We start from the raw sequence: 18391 nt of genomic DNA on the forward strand, positions 1-18391 counted from the left end.
ATTCAGAACGCATTCTCTGCACGTCTAGAATTTGGAATACTGCATGTTCTGTTGATTGATACCCAAGATCTCTGCAGGGGCATGTTATAAGCATGGTACTAAGTAACTGTGCCTGAAGTGCATACTTGACAGCATACTAATGGATGCCAGATTCTCTACAAATTAAAGGATAAACAACTGTCCTCCAGAAACACTAGCATTTTCTTCAATCAGACTTTAAAGCCTTGTGGAAAAAATATTTCACTTTATAGCTGTGTTCAAAATGTACAGAAACGTGTTGATTATTAACTACCTGCCCATCTATTCCAATGTCTTTGAAAGACAGCACAAAACAGGACATAATAGCAAGAAGCATACTTAGACCTTTGGGCAATTCCCAAGCTATTATGAATAAGGACTTCATAGTCTAAAGCTAAGTTTTCAATACAAAGCCTAAGCCAAAGTTCACAACACTTACAAGTTTAATCATTAGGTGGGACAGTACTTCTGCTCCTGTCTCAGTACTTCTACTGGTGGTGGTTTACCAGTAACTGTCCAATTAACAAAACACAAAGGAAGTAGTCACTCACTACCATTACTTCTCAAATTAGATGTACTGATATTATATGTAAGTGAACTTGCTACATTTCCTCAAAAACACGCCTTGATTAAGGGCATTGATTATATCCCCCCATTAATTAAATACTCTACATACAGACCTCAACTGACTTCACATGGATTTTTTTATCATAGATTTTCAACACATGAAAAACACAATTATTATTTTGCCTAATAATTTTATTTGCAGAATAAAACTTGTTCAATCCATTCAAATTCCCAATATCTTTTCAAAATGTATAGCAGAGAAGAACATTTGCTCAGATGTACTTGTTGAGAGCAGAAACTTACACTGAATAAAAATAAGCTAGCTCTATTTTCATCATAAGAGAAAGCATAGCTTAGTGAAATTGCAAGTGTTTACAAATTTACTTCAAGTTGTTCAGATCAGCACTCCGTATTTCAGATGATTTCTTTTTTACTGAAGGAGAATATTCACCTGCTTGCTTAGCAGGCAAAGAGAAAACAAAGCAAGGGAAAAATTACATGACCTGTCTGAAAAATGATTTAAACACTTTGAACAAAAAGCATAACTGTATTAATTTCAACCAAGCAAGGCAGTTTTTCCAGGACTCAGATGCACTCCAAGTGGTAAGTACTGCCGTTTTAGTATTGGAAGATGAGACACTTTAGTTTTCAGTGTTTTCCCAAAAGCCTAAAATTTGACAGGTACTTAAAACAGTGATATAAATAAATATTAATGGGAAATACGGTCGCAAAGAAAAAAATCCAAACCACTAAGTAGGGTATATCTGAGGGATTAAACCGTGAAACGGAGCATAAGAACAGTTTTCAGCAGATCATAGTATCAACCCATCCCTTTTCCAAAACAGCATGCAGACATCTCCTCTCAGATCTACAAATCTGCTCTTTCCGCTGGATGTCATGTTAAGTCCTCAGAAACAGAAAGGAAAAATTAAATCATAAAGGAAATGGCAGAAATTATCAGCCCGCTTTCTCTTTTCAGTGTTAGTTCTGTAAACGAGCAAAGGAATGCAAGCCAAGGCAGCATCAACAATTCAGTACTCAGCATTTCTGAGTCATTATGTTTACGCAATAAAATATTTCCTTTGAAATATTTATAATTTTTTGTCACAAAAGGGAGGACAGATGAGGGACGGGAGGGGAACGAAGGAAAAGAAAAAAGAAGAGACTAAGAGCCAATAATGGTACTGCGAGCAGAGTGTCCATCCATCAACTGAAAGATATCTGAGGTTTAAGAAAAGAATCCCTTCCTCCAGTTGCTAATTCATGAATATAATTGAGAAAAAAATATGGGACTAGCCAGCTAACCTTCCTATTTCAAAGCACTGTAGATAACATCAACAAGGTACTTGGGGACCGAATGCAAGGCTGTAAGAAGAAAAAAAAAGAACTGTATGTATGGATCTCAAAAAGGCCTAAAAAAGCATGCTTCCCACGCTAAGGAGAAAATAATAAAAAGCAGAATTATAAAGTATTACTTTCTAATTAAGGCTGAATGGATTCTGCAGGGTTAGGTGAGAGAAATGGAGTACCCATTTTCCCAGGGACTTTGTCTCTAGGAACAGCTACTGAGACAGGCAAAACAATAACTGGCAACTGCCTGATCTCCAGGCATAAGTGAAGACTACCCAACATTATGTTAACGAGAAATAGAAGAGAAAAAGATCTTATGGTTCAGACACAGCATGAGTGGGTGCATACATTTCAAAATTAGCACCAAGCAATCTAAGTGGGAAAGTGCTCAAGAAAAAGGCTTTCCTTAAAAGTTTAAAATGAATGAAGTGTTTCCACAAGCCTGCAGCCAGTGGCCCCCCACTGTGGCCAAATTCTGTCTGACAGCCCATCATCAAATGTCCCATCGATTGTGTGGGCATCCAGAAAGCCTCAACTATCAGAGCTGCCAACTGCACTTGACTGTCCCCAAACTACTAAGGTAAGCACTCTTGTGAAGCACATTTTGAGTGCAGCAGGATAAGCCCGTTTCAATCAGGGACTCTCCACTCTGTAGGCACTGGCCTGAAATACCAGGGTCTTCATACAAGGATAGGCAAGAGACGCTACTTCTCCTCTTATCCCTACTACAGGGTACTGTCCACTCCAGTTTTGCTGACATTACTGCACATGAAGTAGCACTGTGAGTCAGACCAAAAAACTAACCTGGATTCAAACAAACAAAAAGAAGCATTAATTTCATAGCACAGCTCAAACAAGCAGCTGTGTCAGTAAAACTGCTGGGACAAGCAACAAAAGAGGAGCCCTCTTAATACTGAAATTGCTGCTGAATTGCTGGCCTTATCTCCTTAGACATCGCCACAATTGTCTGCAGAGATGCAATCTAGCACATAAATACATCAAAAGCACTCTAAATGTACAACCACCATTCAGCAGTCCTACTAACAGCCTTCTGGGTACTAAGAAATGACTCTCACTTTACAGCTGGGAGGAGAAAAAAATAGGGGAGAAAATAACTGACTCGTGTGCAGGCTTAGCAAGGCAGCTCCAGTCATGACTAAAATCCAGAATTTCTTATCTTTGAATGTCTCCCACTGAAGGCTTTATGGGTGATGTTTTATCACACAGAAACATCAACAAATGGGGACAAATGTAGGGTTTTTTTGTATGTGAGTAGTATACATAGAGAAAGATTTGTGATTAGACATATTAATTACATAATTAAATTTATATTCATCATAAGAATGTAATTAGCATATAATATAAAATAATTATATAATTAAATATCTATATATAAAATATGTAGCTAGTTTAATTACATAATTACATATATATTAATTACATAGTAAAATATATGTCTGTATGTAAAAACGGGACTCTTATTAACACACCGTTAAATGTGACCTTCACAGAGGAAAGCAGCCTGCTCCCAGATAGAAAATAGGCTCTGATGATAAAAGCACAGAGTTCTTTTTCCTCCTCCATGCAGAGCATTCTTAGATACAACCTGGTTACTTCTTACCTCTGTAAACTTCTTCAACATATGTAATTACTTATAAGAGAAAAGATATTCAGAGCTTCTCAGCTGACGATTTTAATACTGAGAATGCTTTCACGTTAAAAAGTGTCTGCAGGTGTGTGTTCAGTTCTACACACCTTTGAGAGGTGAATATTTACAAATGTACAAACACATCCCTCCCTAGATGCCCACCATCCATAGAGAATGAGACTCAATGTCAAGACTTCTACTCCACGAATAGCAGCAGTGATTTAAACCGAGAGAATTGATGATCTCATAAACATTTGTAAAATAACTTCTTATAGAACAACACTAACTTTTCAGCACCAGCAGAAACATTGAAGTGTCAGCAGTGCCCTCCCCTGGACAGAATTAATATTGCATGGTGCCCCGTAGCCCAAAAAGGACGCGCTCGCTCTTCTTGGGGATGGTCAGTGCCTCTAGGGCACCTCAGAGCTCTTCTCAATTCAAGAGGCATTCCATCTCAGTAAAGGGCAGGTTGCACTGCCTTGTGGGCCCAGGCCAGTCTTTCCCCTAGGAGAAACGACCTTCAACACAAACTCACCTTTCTCTGTGCCTTGCCACCTGTCTATTAAAAAAAATGAGCCTATAACTACCTTATCCTTCAAGATTATCACATTTCCCAGTGAAGATGTCCCAAAAGAACAAGGCACATGGCAGAAATTTAGTAATTAGGAATTCAAATTTTGTCCCCAACTCTGTCCAACACTTTTTCTTTTTCCCATCATTAGAAAGTAGATGTAAGCTTGGGCATTCAGCAAACAACATCATGGTGGCACACGAGTACAATTCATCACGCATATAGAAGTTATTCCTAATTTTAATATAGGAGTTTCTGTCAAATACTTCATGTTGTTGAAATCACGGGTACTATAATAGGCCTACTATCAGCAAAACAGTAGAAATCATAGAAAACTGAGCACAGAAGGGACCTTGGGACATTTTTCTGCCTATTTTTCTGTTACACTTTGACCAAAACCCTTCCAAACGCCTGGCTCCTCCTCTTCTAAAGCCCCTGCAATGATAATTTCTCAGTTACCTCAAGAATCTGTAACAGGGCTGAAGCTTTCTTGCCACTAAAAATCCTGCTAATTTGTAAACTGAATTCCCTTTGCTGTAATTGATATCCAGTTTTTGTTACCAATCCTCCCACTGGAATTGGAGAACTACTTTCTCAGCAGCGACCATTCACATATTAGAAAACAATTAACATATCTTTCTTCACTTCTGTTTTCTCCAGGTTAAACCCAATCGCTTTCCTGCCTAATAGCTCAAGTACTACAGCTATACAGATCAGTAATTATTTCCCCACTGCACAGCTACTTAGAATGGTGTGTATATTTCTGAAAACGCAATGCCCCAAGCCAGACAGTACTCTGGCTGAGGTCTTACCAATATTAATAAGGACTACTAATCCCGCTCCTTCCAACACATCTGAATATAGTCATGCACATAAACCAGTTGCACAAAAGGAAGTACAGAGCAACTGAGAAATTTCCCACTGGATCCCTAGAAGATGGATGCCAGGACATAGTAAAAGAAAAGGAAATATTCAAATGCCCTGAGCAGCTCAAGAGGCCCAACTGAAAATTTCAGCCTAAAACATCATGCATGGACACCAAAGGGAATATTTAGTTTTGCCACTCAGTCTTAACTCATCCTCACTTGCAGACCTGGCTTAGGTTCTGACTGCATTCAGTCATCCAGGAAAAAGCTGCAGCCTGGCAAGCAGCGTGCTCTTGCACGTGCAGACATCTGGATTTCTATAAGAGCTTTTCAGCACCACCCCCTGGCCACTTTCAATGAAGCTGCAAATGATTCTTTCTACTGCTCAAATTTCTTAAACTAAAAAAATTAAGGAATGAGAGAGAACCAGATCCGAAGTTATTTCTCCTAGATAAAGTTCTACAATGACACTAGAAACATAAGTGAGCAAACCTACAGCAGAAGTGCGACGTGCTCTCTTCTATTCAAATGAATACAGTTTGAACAGGAAGCAAAGCACGCACCGCAATTCCAGAGCAAAATGGGACTAGGACCAAAAGCAGAACTACTTGAGCAGCACATAAACAGGTGTATTTGCCCTCCCTGACACCTGCACGCACACCTGCCTCAGCCCCCTCCCCAGAAAACCAGCACTGCATTGTGGCAGAACTCCTGATGGTCTGTGTCCGTAACTGATCAGCTGCCTCTGTGCTCTTGGGAAAGAATGAAGGGTACTTGGAACCTAAATCCTGGTATGTCAGAGCAAACCTTCACAGCCAACTTCCTGAAATTACAAATAGGCGTTTTCACAGTTGCGTGTGAAAATTTGACAGCTGTCACCTGTGAAGTGTTTGTTCCAATCCCTGAAATACCCATTGCCAAGCACCTGTACCCCATACAAGTTCTCAGGGTAATATCCTTTCTCTTGCCTGTCCCTTCTTCAGGTGATTGACATCTACAGTAGAAGTCAATTTAAAACTGAAGAAGTTAAAAAAATTTTATAAAACAACAGTTTTCTTGTACCTTAGATCAATGCTTTAACTACTTATTTGATACTTTCTGAATCCAACACCTAAAATTAATATAATGATGTTACTTTTGCAGATAGATATGCTCCATAACCTGCTCATCTCAAAAGCATGACTAGTTTAATGTCTTTGATTTATTGTTGTTGTAATGATTTGCCCACATTTATACAAGTGCATTTACAGACACTGAAATAAAGGAAAACCACGCAACTGCTAAAATCTCATCTAGGTAGCTCCTGAGAAACATTTAATTTCTAGGAGTGGTTTGAGAGCACTGATGGGAACGGAAAAGGCAATGCAAAAGGCAGTTCAGCCTGGTTTTTGAAGGATAAATGTCATATTTTCTCTTCCATCACTTAGAAAGACAGCAAATATAAGAAGTGCTTTACAAATGAGAACTCAAGGAGCTATACCTTAACAGCAATTACAAACATGGAGCTGGCAAATTCAGGAAACAAGTGGGTGGCAATGAAGAATTGGATAGACAGAAAACCATTCCTTTTGATGGAAGAAATGAATTGGTAATAAGGGTTGAAAGGATTTGAGGACATTCTTGGTGTGCACGCAGACTACCCATAAACAGATAAGAGCTAAATATCAAACTGAAAAGATCACCAATATCTTTATTACGAGATGAAAGAGGAGGGAGAGAGCTAGGTGAATAGTTTGTTAAATTCCTGACTATAACAGAAATCACTGTGATATATCAAATTTGTGATATAGTCAAATACAGTCCAATTGCAGAAGTGCATGTTTACTTATTCTAACATAAACAATTAACATTGGTATAATTCATTTGCATGAGAAAAAAATTGTGTTTTTTCCCTTTCATGATTACAATCTGAGTGATAAAATTATTTTCCAAATGCATGTCCTTTTTTAATTCAGCATTTAATTAAAAGTTTCAGTTCAGCTATAGTAAAATAATGGTGCATCACATACCTACAAACTTTGCTGCCACCTAGAGGTAAAATCTTTCAAAGACCACAAAGCACAGAAAAACGCATTTCCTTTACCTTTCTCATTTTCAAGGCCAAACACTTTCTCTTCTCAGTGTTTAGATAAAAGCTACAAATTAATACTTTCTAATTTCAAAAAGAAAAATATAAAACAAGCCACACACTGTTAGACATAGCATCCATGTATCTCAGTGTCAGCAGTGACCAGCAGTAAATGCTTACCAAAAAAAGCTTATGTATCAAGCAAGCAGAGCAACAAGTCCAGCTTCTAGCAGTCTAAAACTTAGGGCTCTCCTCAGCTGAAACCTGCATCACATCTTTATTTTTCAGCAGTCCCCGACGGACTTCATGAATCATTCTAATCTCTCTCCAAAGAAATGTATGTGATCATTTTATCTGCCTGTGCCAATATGTTTTTGTTCATTAGCAAGGCAAAACACTTCCTTCTCATCTTTTACCTGTCTTTTGATAGCTTCTGTGTACACTCTCTCACATACGTCATTTGAAAGAGCAAATTCCCCTATTCACCATCCAAGGACTAGAAATAATGCTAGAATTTTGTGTTGGTTTTTCTCTCTACAACCTATTTTTTAAAAATAAGTTTCAGTGTATGTTACCACTCTTTACACAGAAGACATTACATTACACTGATCATCCTTGCTATCTTTCTTTGCATTCTTTTATACCCAATTCTGAGCCAGTTCAAACCATTTCTGACTGGTTCAGACCTCAGAATTCTAGTTCCCTACTGGGGTTGGATATCAGGTTGGATGTTAGGAAAAACCTTAGAAAGAGTGATGAGACATTGGCACAGGCTGCCCAGGGAGGTGGTGGAGTCACTGTCCATGGAGGTGTTCAAGAACTGAATAGATGTGGCACTGAGGGATGTGGTTAGTGGGCATGGTGGGGGTGGGTTGATGGTTGGACTAGATGATCTTAAAGATCTTTTCCAACCCTAATGGTTCCATGAATCTTTTTCCCTGATTTATGATCCATTAAGCAAATGTACGAAGTGCAAACTTCTCCAAAGGTCCTCCATACTGAAAAAATACATGCAAAAATTTAATGTTGGCTTTTCCACTACTGCTTTATCCTTTTGAGAACTTGTATCATATACAGTTGTCTGCAGCCAAGTCGTAGGCTCTTAAAATGATACACTCCAAAAATATTTATTCCACGTATAATTGATTCTGGATGGAGAGTTCCCTCCTACAAATACATTCACTTTGTGTACACTGCGGTCACTTTCAAAGAATGGGTTTCTCACATACAAGCTAAGTCTTTTCTGCTACTCAGGACTCAATTATGTCTCGCTTCTGCACATGGAAATTCTATGATTACTCACCCAGAGAAATCAGAGTTTGCAGCCTTTGAATGTCATGCTATCACTTCCATCACTTAGCTCAAAGGGCTGCTGTCCTAGTCAGAGGCCTGACAGAAAAAACTATTAATAGGCAGAGAATTTCCAACCATTTGGATTCTTTGGTATTTATCAAACAAGCAGGTGAGTTATATTCAGTGTCACACTCTCATTACCAATGAGGGTAAGGAAGTTCCGGCAAACAGTTCTAAGTGAGAGCAACATGTTTAATTACAGGAAGTGGAAAAGAACAGTAAAGTGCTAAACATACAAACAACCTCTCCTCCTAACATGAACTTTTGTTTGTTTATTTCAAGATTACTGATGCGTTTCGTCAATCAATTCCAACTCGGATCCCCAAACCAAAGCCAACAAATGCAACTAAATTACCTGTCAGAATTCCTGCTGGCCATCTCAACAAGCCACTTCAAGACAGCAGTTCTGGAAAGCTACATATTATAAGGACTGTGTCTAAAGCCTGCCTTCACAGTGGAGGGAGAAGGTAAATCATCTTCTATGGTCTATGACATGGGTTTAAGCAATCTGAACCTCAACAGCAGTTATTCCCACTGGGGAGAAGTCTGAAACCTTCTGGATGGTCATTAGGCTAATGGTCACCAATTATAGGAGAGCAAGAGACAGCCAGATTTTTAAGAGACACAGGTAACTGCATGTCTGTAGGGACCAAGGTATGCTCTCATTTTTTCTGGCATAATTCCAGAATTTGTCCTTTGCAGTGGAGAAACAATTGAGATACAAATCGGTTTTGACACGTTCCACAAACAGCAACACCAATGTTGTCTCTCCAGATTTATTCAATAAACTACACGAAACAGGGTTGAACGAGGGAAAGTTTCATTTTCAGTCAGTCCAGTAAAGAAGCGTTTCAATCTGGGTGTTTTATCTTAACTAGCAAAGACAAAATGAAGAGAGGGATAGAAAAAATTGACTCTTTTATAATGCATAAAGCTTCAAAAAGTTGTGCAAAACATCACTTAGGAAACGTAACCTGCAGATGAACAGTTCTCTCCTCAGTGAGTTGATTCACCCCACTTGCGTTCATGCAGATGTTACCTTTAGAAAACAGTTGCAAAATTGAGATTGACATTGCTTGTATTAGTTATTTTAACTGTCATCCTTTTATTTAGACTACAGTACTTAGATTTGAGTTCACTTAAACAGTATTTATTGAAACTGATCAAAATTTATGTCCAGTGTAACAATATTTGTTAAAGAAGTGCAACTGTTATTTTGGTCCTCCGCAATTCTGCCCCTCCCTTTCAATTGCCCACTATCATGGAAAATGGACAGCTGCAGTCATATCTTCTAGAGAATTTTTTTTTTAATCAAATTCGTTGCACAAGTAGATCTTGCTCACTCATGAAAGAATTTGCCATTTTCTTGTTTTTTTTTCTTAATGTATACCCTCTCTAAAAGACTTAAAATTTACTCAAATTTACTTCCAGACAAGGTAAACAAAAAAAACAAACAAACAAAAAAAATCAAATGCTGGAAGAGGCTCCACATTTGTTCTTTGTTTTTAGTTGTCTGCAAAATAGCAAATGTTGCTCTAACAAGAAAATTCCTGACTGTTTTATTGTAGAAAATTAAAACTAACAAGATACTATTACTGCAAGTAACTCTCCCGCAGGAATTCCATAATACCAACTAACCCGAGTTACTGTTTTAGAATATAAAACTTAATTTATTTCCCTGGTATTAATGTCTCCCTCATTCTTCTTCCCCTAACAGAGTGCATTCCAACAGTCTAAATGGCTCAACTGATAATTTGTGGGAAAGCTCCTTTCACATAGGTCTTTCTTTAAGAACTGCCAAATCTTAATTCCTAAATAAAGCAAAAGCTGGTGGTGATCGCAACATCACAGCCAGAATTGGGACCGTTTTGCTGAAGCAAAGAGAGATTTTGATGCGTTCGGTTACCCAATTTGTTTCCCTTTTATTTCACAGCTAAAAGTTTAACTTAGCCACTGAGCCAGCACAACACATTAGCACTCCTGCGGGACTATTTTTGCAAACCCACAACAGAAATCTATGCCTCCCTCAACAGCCTCACAAGAAAATCTCAATGGGTAGTTAAAAAGTGAAGGTTTCAAAAGATCAGCCTACCGAAACCTTACTTCAGCATGTGCCTTACAAGACACATTTTGGCAAAGAACAGAAATTGAGAAAAGACTCTTCTACATTAAAAAGAGAAGCACTCCAATTTAATTCACTAAATCTACAGCTAACAATAAAGTTCTGAAGCTCCAAGTGACACATGCTCAGGTCCAAATAAAGCTCACAGAAGCACCCCGTGATATGTTCTGCAAGATGCGGAACAAGTGTGCATGATGCAAAGAAGCAAAACGATTTCCAAAAGCAGCTGTCAGCCTGGCATGCTCATCAGACAGATGTGAAAAGGAGCATCAGCACAAAAACAGCTTTCATCAGAAGGGACAGCAACTGATGGATGAGTCAAAGGAAAGAGACCATACACAGGTCAGCTCGCCAACAGATCCCTGCTCTGATCACGCAACAAAACTCTTAATAATTGAGCTACAATGAACAGTCCACTTCTCACTAGTTGCAAAGCCCACAAAACAAACTGATGCCATTTGGCACCCTTTATTACCAGCCTACAAACAGAAAACAAAAACGTATGGGCAAAAAAATGAATTCCCACAACAACATCCTTTGCTTTAGAGCATACAAACGGCCCCACAAGTACTGTCAGATCATCATCTACAGTACAATATTATACTTCATACCTGTTTTTACTGCTGGCGTAAAAGAGTTTCCCTGTCTTTTGCTCTAACTTGGGATGACACCATTTATTTCAACTTATAAGGGACATGATCCACACAGCTTTTTATTTAAGGATAGAAAAGAACTGACAAGGACAGATGCTACAGTCTTACGGGATAAAGGAAGACAAGGAAAGCACAGAGAAAGAAAGACAAGGAGTGGTAACAGAAAAAGAGGTAACTGGAAGAATTTCTGGAAAACAAAAGCCTGTCCACCCTCCCTCAACCTGCCCAGAGATGCGGCACACCCATAACAGGCAAGAGAGACATTGTAATGCTGTCAGAAGTGCTCTTTCTGTTTATGGAGAGAAAAGGAAACAGCTGATGTCTTACACCACCACTAAGCAAACTCCTCAGTATTCCTTAATCTCTCCTTCTAGTTCTGAGTACAACACAAAAATGGTATTCAGTACTGCACATAGTTGTGGCATGAACTGGTAAAACAGAAGGAAGGAAGCCCTGAAGTTATATGACTTGGGACACATGTAACAGTAAGCAAAACTAATAAATAGCCAAAAATCTCTAACCACCCTCTCCACATCTCTGAAAGCAAAAAGTATGCTGAAGAAGTTACTGAGCAAGATACTTTAGTTTGTGTCATGTGGCAAGGTAAATAGATGGCTAATCCCTTCATGCAAACATTCATGTCCCAAAAGTGAGAGTAAATACATTCAATTTTTAATACAGACTCTGAACTAATGGTTTCTAATGACATGGTCAAAATCAGATTAGGAATTACTCATACATCCATCTATTAGGATATGTGTTCTGTATTTTCATCTCCTTTTAGCGAGTCTGAACACTTATCATACACGACTCCTTAGAAGTAGTGTCTTCTGAGTACAAATTGCTAAAATGGAAGACACTTATGAGGGCTGAGATTTTAGGATGAATATTTCATTGGTCAGTTTTTATTCTAGGGCTAGTTGTAAGGGACTTGGCACAAGGTAGGTATTTAAAGAATATATTTAATTTTTTCCTGCTTTCTACCCATCTTTGTGGCAGAGATGCTTTTTAAAATAGGTCAGCAATTAAAGTCGGATAGTTTTTTAAACAAACTATGTGTTTCACAGAAATAAACATGATCAAATCTGTCAAAAGCTCTAGTGGGAAATTATATTCTTGTATTTTTGCTTACAGCGTACATTGTAAACCTTGATTTCCTATTTCTTGCCACTTGATCTTAAAGCACTTTATAGTGTCCACAAGACGTGGTACAAATTAACAACTGATTTTACATCTGCTGTACGTGAGGAGCAGCAACACAAAATAAAAAATATATGGACCTTCTACCTACTTAACTGATGGCTTGTGTCAACATCATACAACAGCACGCTCCACATAAAGAACCTGTCAACAAGTTTGCAAAGGTGGGATCTGGGAATCAGAACGTATACGTGGTGTGCACAACATTCACCTGCAGTGTAAGTAGCAAAACATTCATATAGTACTTTTTGGAGTTCACTACATGTAGTGCTTTTAGAACAGGGCTGGATTAGACACCTTAGCAACCTTACAATTGCAAAAATCTGGAGGAGTTGTGTGTAACTGAGAACTGGGATTCTCAACTCAAAGTCAGATGATTTATACATCATGCCGAAGGTTTATCATCCAAGTGAATAAACATTTTCCTGAAATGTATTCAGTTTCTAAAGGAAAGCTGTCAAAGCTTATCAGCCACTGTATAGGTAACCTCTAGTTAGCAGGGGGAGCACAGAGGCTTGAGGAATTCTAAATACCTTATGAAGAGCATTTGTCATAGGAATAGGAAGTGCTTGTAGAAAACAGATGAGACTGAGAATTAAAATGAAATGTTCAGCGGCCTCATTAAGGCTTGTGATCCCTTCTCCCCCGCCTCCTTACAATATATATGTACAATTCATCTCAAAAGATTCTCCAAGTGCCTTTTCAAAAGAAACTGTCTGGCACAGGCTGCCCCATCCCTGGAGGCTCTCAAGATCAGGCTGGATGAGGCCCTGGGCAGCCTGAGCTGGTGGGTGGCAGCCCTGCCCAACGGCACAGGTTGGAACTAGTGATATTTAAGGTCCCTTCCAACCCAAACCATTGTGTGATTCTATGAAGAAACACCGGGTATAAGAGCCAGATATCATCATCATTAGGAAGAGAGACAAATTACCTGCTCAAAGAGCAGTGGCTGGGAAGAAGCAGCCATTCAGCTCCTTTCACAGCACATCACTAGGGCGGTGAGTCCACCCGCTGAGCACACGGGCAATGCACGGGTACCACGGGTACTTCTCCCTCCAAAGGCTCTTTTTTGGGTTTAGGATTCCCAAGGCCTTATAGAACCATACATGCGCTCACGATAACCGGTCATCAGCCCACATTAAGCAACACCCTTTCATCAAGTCCCCGAGCTGCGGGAATTCAAGGAGCGTTCGGACACGGCACTGTGACACAGGGCTTGGATTTGGGCTGCTCCTTCGCAGAGCCACGAGGTGGACTCGGTGATCCTTGTGAGTCCCTCCCAGCTCGGGATACTCTGTGATTCTATGATCAGCTAAGCCCAGTTCTGAACGCAGCAGTTTACAGGCTAAGTATCCTCAGGGACAGCCGCGCACAGGGCGCGTTGCCTTCTCCCCCTCCCTCCCCTCTGCTTTTAAACTCTCGTAAAGCGTATTTCTGGCGGGTGGAGAGAGAGAGAGAGAGAGGAAAACGTGAAGCGGGATGTGAAAAGCTGAGAGTGGGAGAGGGCAAGCGAGGCTGGAGAAGCCAGCGGACAGGGGAAGGAGGGCTCAAAGCCCTCTCCGAACGCGGCATACCTGAGCCGCTGCCTTCCCCCGCCGCCGCCTCCCACCACGGCTCGTCCAGCGCGTCCCCCATGCTGCCAGCGCCACGCGGGTCCGCCTTCCTCCCTGCCCGGCTTCCGCGCTTGGCGGCCGGCGCCCTCACTTTGCGACAGCACCGCGGAGGGGCGGGCGGAAAGGTGTCGCAAAGAAACAACAACATACCGACTCCCCGGCCGTGCTTTACGGCCGAGCGGGGCGGCACGTCAACAGCTATGGCGGAGGGGGACGGGGCGCCGCCGAGCAGCTGGTGAGTTGGGTGTCGCTGCGCGCCCGCCCGCTCCCTTCCCTCCCGCCCCTCCCCGGAGCGGGGCCGGGGAGCAGAGGGAGAGGCGGTGGAGAGGGGAAAAAGATCGCCCCATGCTCACCGCCCTCTCCTGTTACCCCCCCCGCCGGGCCCGTAGGCCCCAGAGCGGGGCGAGTGCAGCGCATCCCATGCCAGCCCTTGGCGGGTGCCGGAATGGGGAAGCGCTGCCTTCAGAGCGGAGCGGCTGGGCCGGAGGGAAGGGTGCTGCCCCAGTGCTAGGCCGTGGCTTTGGGGCGGGCCGGGAGCCTTTGGGAGCGGGCACTTAGTGGATTTGCTAGCTTTCCCTGCAAGCCTGCCAACCGTAGGTGCTGGGCTGTTTCTAGAATAGCTCTGCTCCTCTGCCTCCCCCAGCGCAGATATTACTTCTAATGCATTTTACATTGAATCTCTGGTCCGCTAGAGAGAGACTGCTTCTGGTGTGTGTGTAGCATCACTTCAATGCTAACAGTGCTGATGGGGTCTCAGTATCAGCCACATTTATTCAGTTAAGACTTCTGAGGCTGAATTTAATCGGGTTTAAACACTGTAGTTGTTTTCACTGCACCCTGCACTTCTATGCCTCCGTATCTTCCCTTTTCTCTTTGCGTTTTTGCATTGCATGTAGTGCTGTGTTATTGCCTTGCTCTTTGTCCCCTCCACATAGGCACTTCGCAAACAGTGTGTTGCGGAGCTGCTCCTTACCATTGTTCCCAATCTTGCTGGTTTTGCTTCTGTGCCTTAATGTGGAAGATTCAAAGTTTGATGCTTCCTGTGCCCAGGCTTCTTTGTGCTTTGTTGTCTCTCTATGAAAACAACCAGAGCTGACAAGCATGCAGATGTAGCTGGTGTCTGTTCTTTGTCTCCGTTGGTTTTGCAGATACAGCTCTTGGGGATGAAACAACCCAGTGTCATTTAGTAGCAAAGGGGAATGAACTGGAATTCTTTTTTGTTTGTTTATTTAGATTTTTGCTACAACTTTAGTGCTTATGAAGTGTTTATACAAGTGCAGTGTTTGGTATCTTACTTCTAAATAGTCCTGACTGTTGGTATATATAGTTACAAAGCTAAGCAGTTCTCGTGTAACTGGTGATAGAACTAGAGGGAATGGCTTCAAGCCGCGCCAGGGGAGATTTAGGCTGGATGATAGGAAATACTACTTTTCTGAAAGAGCGGTCGAGCACTGGAATGGGCTGCCCAGGGAGGTTGTGGAGTCACTGATCCTGGAAGTGTTCAAGGAACATTTGGATTTTGTGTTGAGGGACCTGGTTTAGTTAGAACTACTGGTGATAGGTGGATGGTTGGACTGGATGATCTTGAAGGTCTTTTCCAACCTCGGCGATTCTGTGTTTCTGGATTGAGTCACTGACTTTCACTCTTGACACTTTGGAATATAACCTTGGACATAGAATAAGAGCCATGTTGAAATATCTGTGAAAAAACTTATTTCGAACCTTGTCCATTACCAATTATGAAAGAGTATTACAGTGTCCCAGACTGCAACAAGCTAATAAAATTCCCATTAGGAATGAGATGCAAGGGCTGGTTCTTGACATATTTTAAGATTCAGTACTGCAGTACTACTATTCTGACTAGCCCTGTTAAAAAGTAGTTACAGCATATTTGGTACTATATTATCACGGTGTTGAAGTCTATATATAGTGCTGTGCACTAACATTTCACATTTAAAATGAAAACAAATAAAGCATAAAATGATGCACATGTACATCTGAACTCTGGGACCAAAAAGGACAACTCTGTTTCGTTGTCCTGTATTCAGTTCCTTAGAGGGGTTCAAAGGCAAATGTAATTCTATCTCCAGAGACAGCATTCAGAGCCAGGCTAAATGTGGCTCTGGGCAGCCTGGTCTGGTGGTTGGTGACCCTGCACATAGCAGTGGGATTGAAACTGCATGATCATTGAGGTCCTTTTCAACCCAGGCCATTCGTTTTATGAATGGATAGTCTTCTTTACTTTTGATTTGATATAGCTCTTGTTGAGGCATTTTTCCAGTGGTCAGGAGGATCTGGATAAACTAATCAGGAGGATAAACTAAATTCAGCAACCACAGCAACTAAGTTATATATCTGGAGAATATGGTAGCCTTTATGTAGATGGTTTCCTATGTTGGGAAGGTAAAAGAGGGCTATAGAAATACGTTTATATTAGCCATTGACATGGGAAATGTTCATAGGCATTTGTCACTTCCCAGTTTTCTTTTAAGTAAATCATATATGTAATTAGAATGTTTTATAAAATTATTGGCTGTTGTGAGCTTCTTCAAAGTAAAGTCATTTGCTTAAAATACAGTTTAGCTCTTCCTTCCTTGTTACAAAAATTTATTAGGAGAATAAAATAATCCAGTCTGGCACCAACATTGATAGCCACAGTCTGTCCTAGCAGTTGTGATGGCACCATTGCTTTATGTGTGTCTATCATTGTCTTATCATGCATTCCCAATAACTGTAGCATGCAAACTGGATGTGTGTGATGTTCTAGGACACAGTGGCTTTCATGGAATCATTATGATTGGAAAAGACAGTAAGATCTAGTCCAACAGTCAGCCCATCACTACCAATATTACCCACTAACCACAACCCTCAGTGCCACGTCTACACAGTTCCTGAACACCTCTAGGGATGGTGAGTCCACCACCACCCTGAGCAGCCCATACCAGCACCTTAATACTCTTTCAGAGAACAAATTTTTCTTGATATGCAACCTGAATCTCCCCTTGCCCAACTTGAGGCCATTGCCTCTAGTTCTATTGCTGTTTCCTGGCAGAAGAGGCCGACCCCCATTTTGCCACAACCTCCTTTCAGGTGGAGAATGATAAGACCACCCCTGAGCCTCCTCTTCTCTAGACTGAACAATCCCAGCTCCCTCATACATTCCTCATAAGACTCATGCTCCAGACGCCTCACAGCTTCGCTGCCCTTCTCTGGACATGCTCCAGGGTCTTGATATCTTCTGTGTATTGAGGAACCCAAAACTGAACACAGTACTCAAGGTGTGGCCTCACCAGTGCCCCATACAGAGGGCAGATCACCTCTCTGCTCCTGCTGGCTGCATTATTTCTGATACCAGCCAGGATGCTGCTGTTCTTCCTGGCCACCTGGGCATACTGCTGGCTCCGTTCTACCAGCTGTCAACTAATACCCCCAACTGTCACATCTCAAGTGTCTGGATTAAAAAAAAAATGGAAAAAAGCATTTGACTATTCCTGAAGATCATTGGCCTCTGGCTTCGCAGCATGGAAATTTACTCCAGAAACACTAATAGCATTACTGTGATTTAAAACATTTAGAGCCACATGCCTTGTGGGAATTAACCTTTCAGGTCATGGCTTATGTGTAGAATGGGATTGTGTACATCTTTATCAAAGCTTTGGATGGCTTCTTGAAATAGACTGCAGCCATGCTAGAACAGAAAGCCACACAAATCAGTGCTGCATTCTTTCCAAAGTAACTAAAAAGCTCTTGTCTGTGAGAACAGAGAACTTCCTAGCTGATATTCACACAGGAATGACAAGGATCCAGATTGCTAGCAGTTTGCTGGAGCATTTATAGCACAACACTGAGTGAAATCAGCTAAAACACAGCCAGGGGCATGTGATAAACTATCAAAACCACTCTCACAGTACTTAACCAGTTAGCTTGAATACAGTATTTATTATGAAAAAGTTTCTCTTAACCTTTGAGAAGTCCTCTTTTCTGGCCTCTGCACAGACTTGACAATTGTCACCTTCGTTGGGTAGAAAGTACTTATGACAGCACTTAGGAAGATTTTGCAAATCGTAATGTAACATTAACCAAACAGAGGAAGCACACCACTGCAGATAATGTATCAAAGATGATCTTGGTGTAGTTCATTTGCTGATTTTTAAGCTGTGAATATTAGGTACTTGTAAGTGGTAAGTAGCTACTCATAGATTCGTGAAGCTTTCTTTGACAAGTATGTTTTTGTAATTGGTGTAGTTGCAATTTCACGTGTTGTTCCCCATATGTGAAATTACTTTCTTTTTTTTCCCCAAAATAATTTTCTTTGAGGGAAAAATCAGATTTGAATATTACGTTTTAAGACCTTGTTGTGTA

The 18391-nt window shown here is 41.0% G+C and overlaps 2 protein-coding genes and 1 long non-coding RNA gene across 5 annotated transcripts in view; 2 read left to right on the forward strand and 1 right to left on the reverse strand.

Moving 5' to 3' along the window:
* FILIP1L (filamin A interacting protein 1 like) overlaps positions 1-12499 on the forward strand; it is a 198623-nt gene extending 186124 nt beyond the window's left edge. Inside the window, exons 7-8 of one of the 2 annotated variants that reach the window (XM_010720020.3) lie at positions 8724-8908; positions 10159-10249. In XM_010720020.3, coding sequence (XP_010718322.2) covers positions 8724-8908; positions 10159-10249 — 276 coding nt within the window. Of the gene's footprint in view, positions 1-8723; positions 8909-10158; positions 10250-10374 lie in introns of those variants that run through there. The other variant, XM_031556236.1, reaches the window with a different exon arrangement.
* Positions 1-14087, reverse strand: part of LOC116217299 — a 50832-nt gene extending 36745 nt beyond the window's left edge. Inside the window, exon 1 of the long non-coding RNA XR_004161684.1 lies at positions 13991-14087. This is a non-coding gene — a long non-coding RNA (uncharacterized LOC116217299). The remainder of the gene's footprint in view (positions 1-13990) is intronic.
* Positions 13991-18391, forward strand: part of TBC1D23 (TBC1 domain family member 23) — a 31268-nt gene continuing 26867 nt past the window's right edge. Inside the window, exon 1 of one of the 2 annotated variants that reach the window (XM_003202771.4) lies at positions 13991-14264. In XM_003202771.4, the coding sequence (XP_003202819.2) occupies positions 14050-14264 (215 nt within the window). In that variant the 5' untranslated portion in view covers positions 13991-14049. The remainder of the gene's footprint in view (positions 14265-18391) is intronic. The other variant, XM_019619132.2, reaches the window with a different exon arrangement.

Source organism: Meleagris gallopavo, chromosome 1, assembly GCF_000146605.3.
Source record: "Meleagris gallopavo isolate NT-WF06-2002-E0010 breed Aviagen turkey brand Nicholas breeding stock chromosome 1, Turkey_5.1, whole genome shotgun sequence".
NCBI lineage: Eukaryota > Metazoa > Chordata > Aves > Galliformes > Phasianidae > Meleagris > Meleagris gallopavo.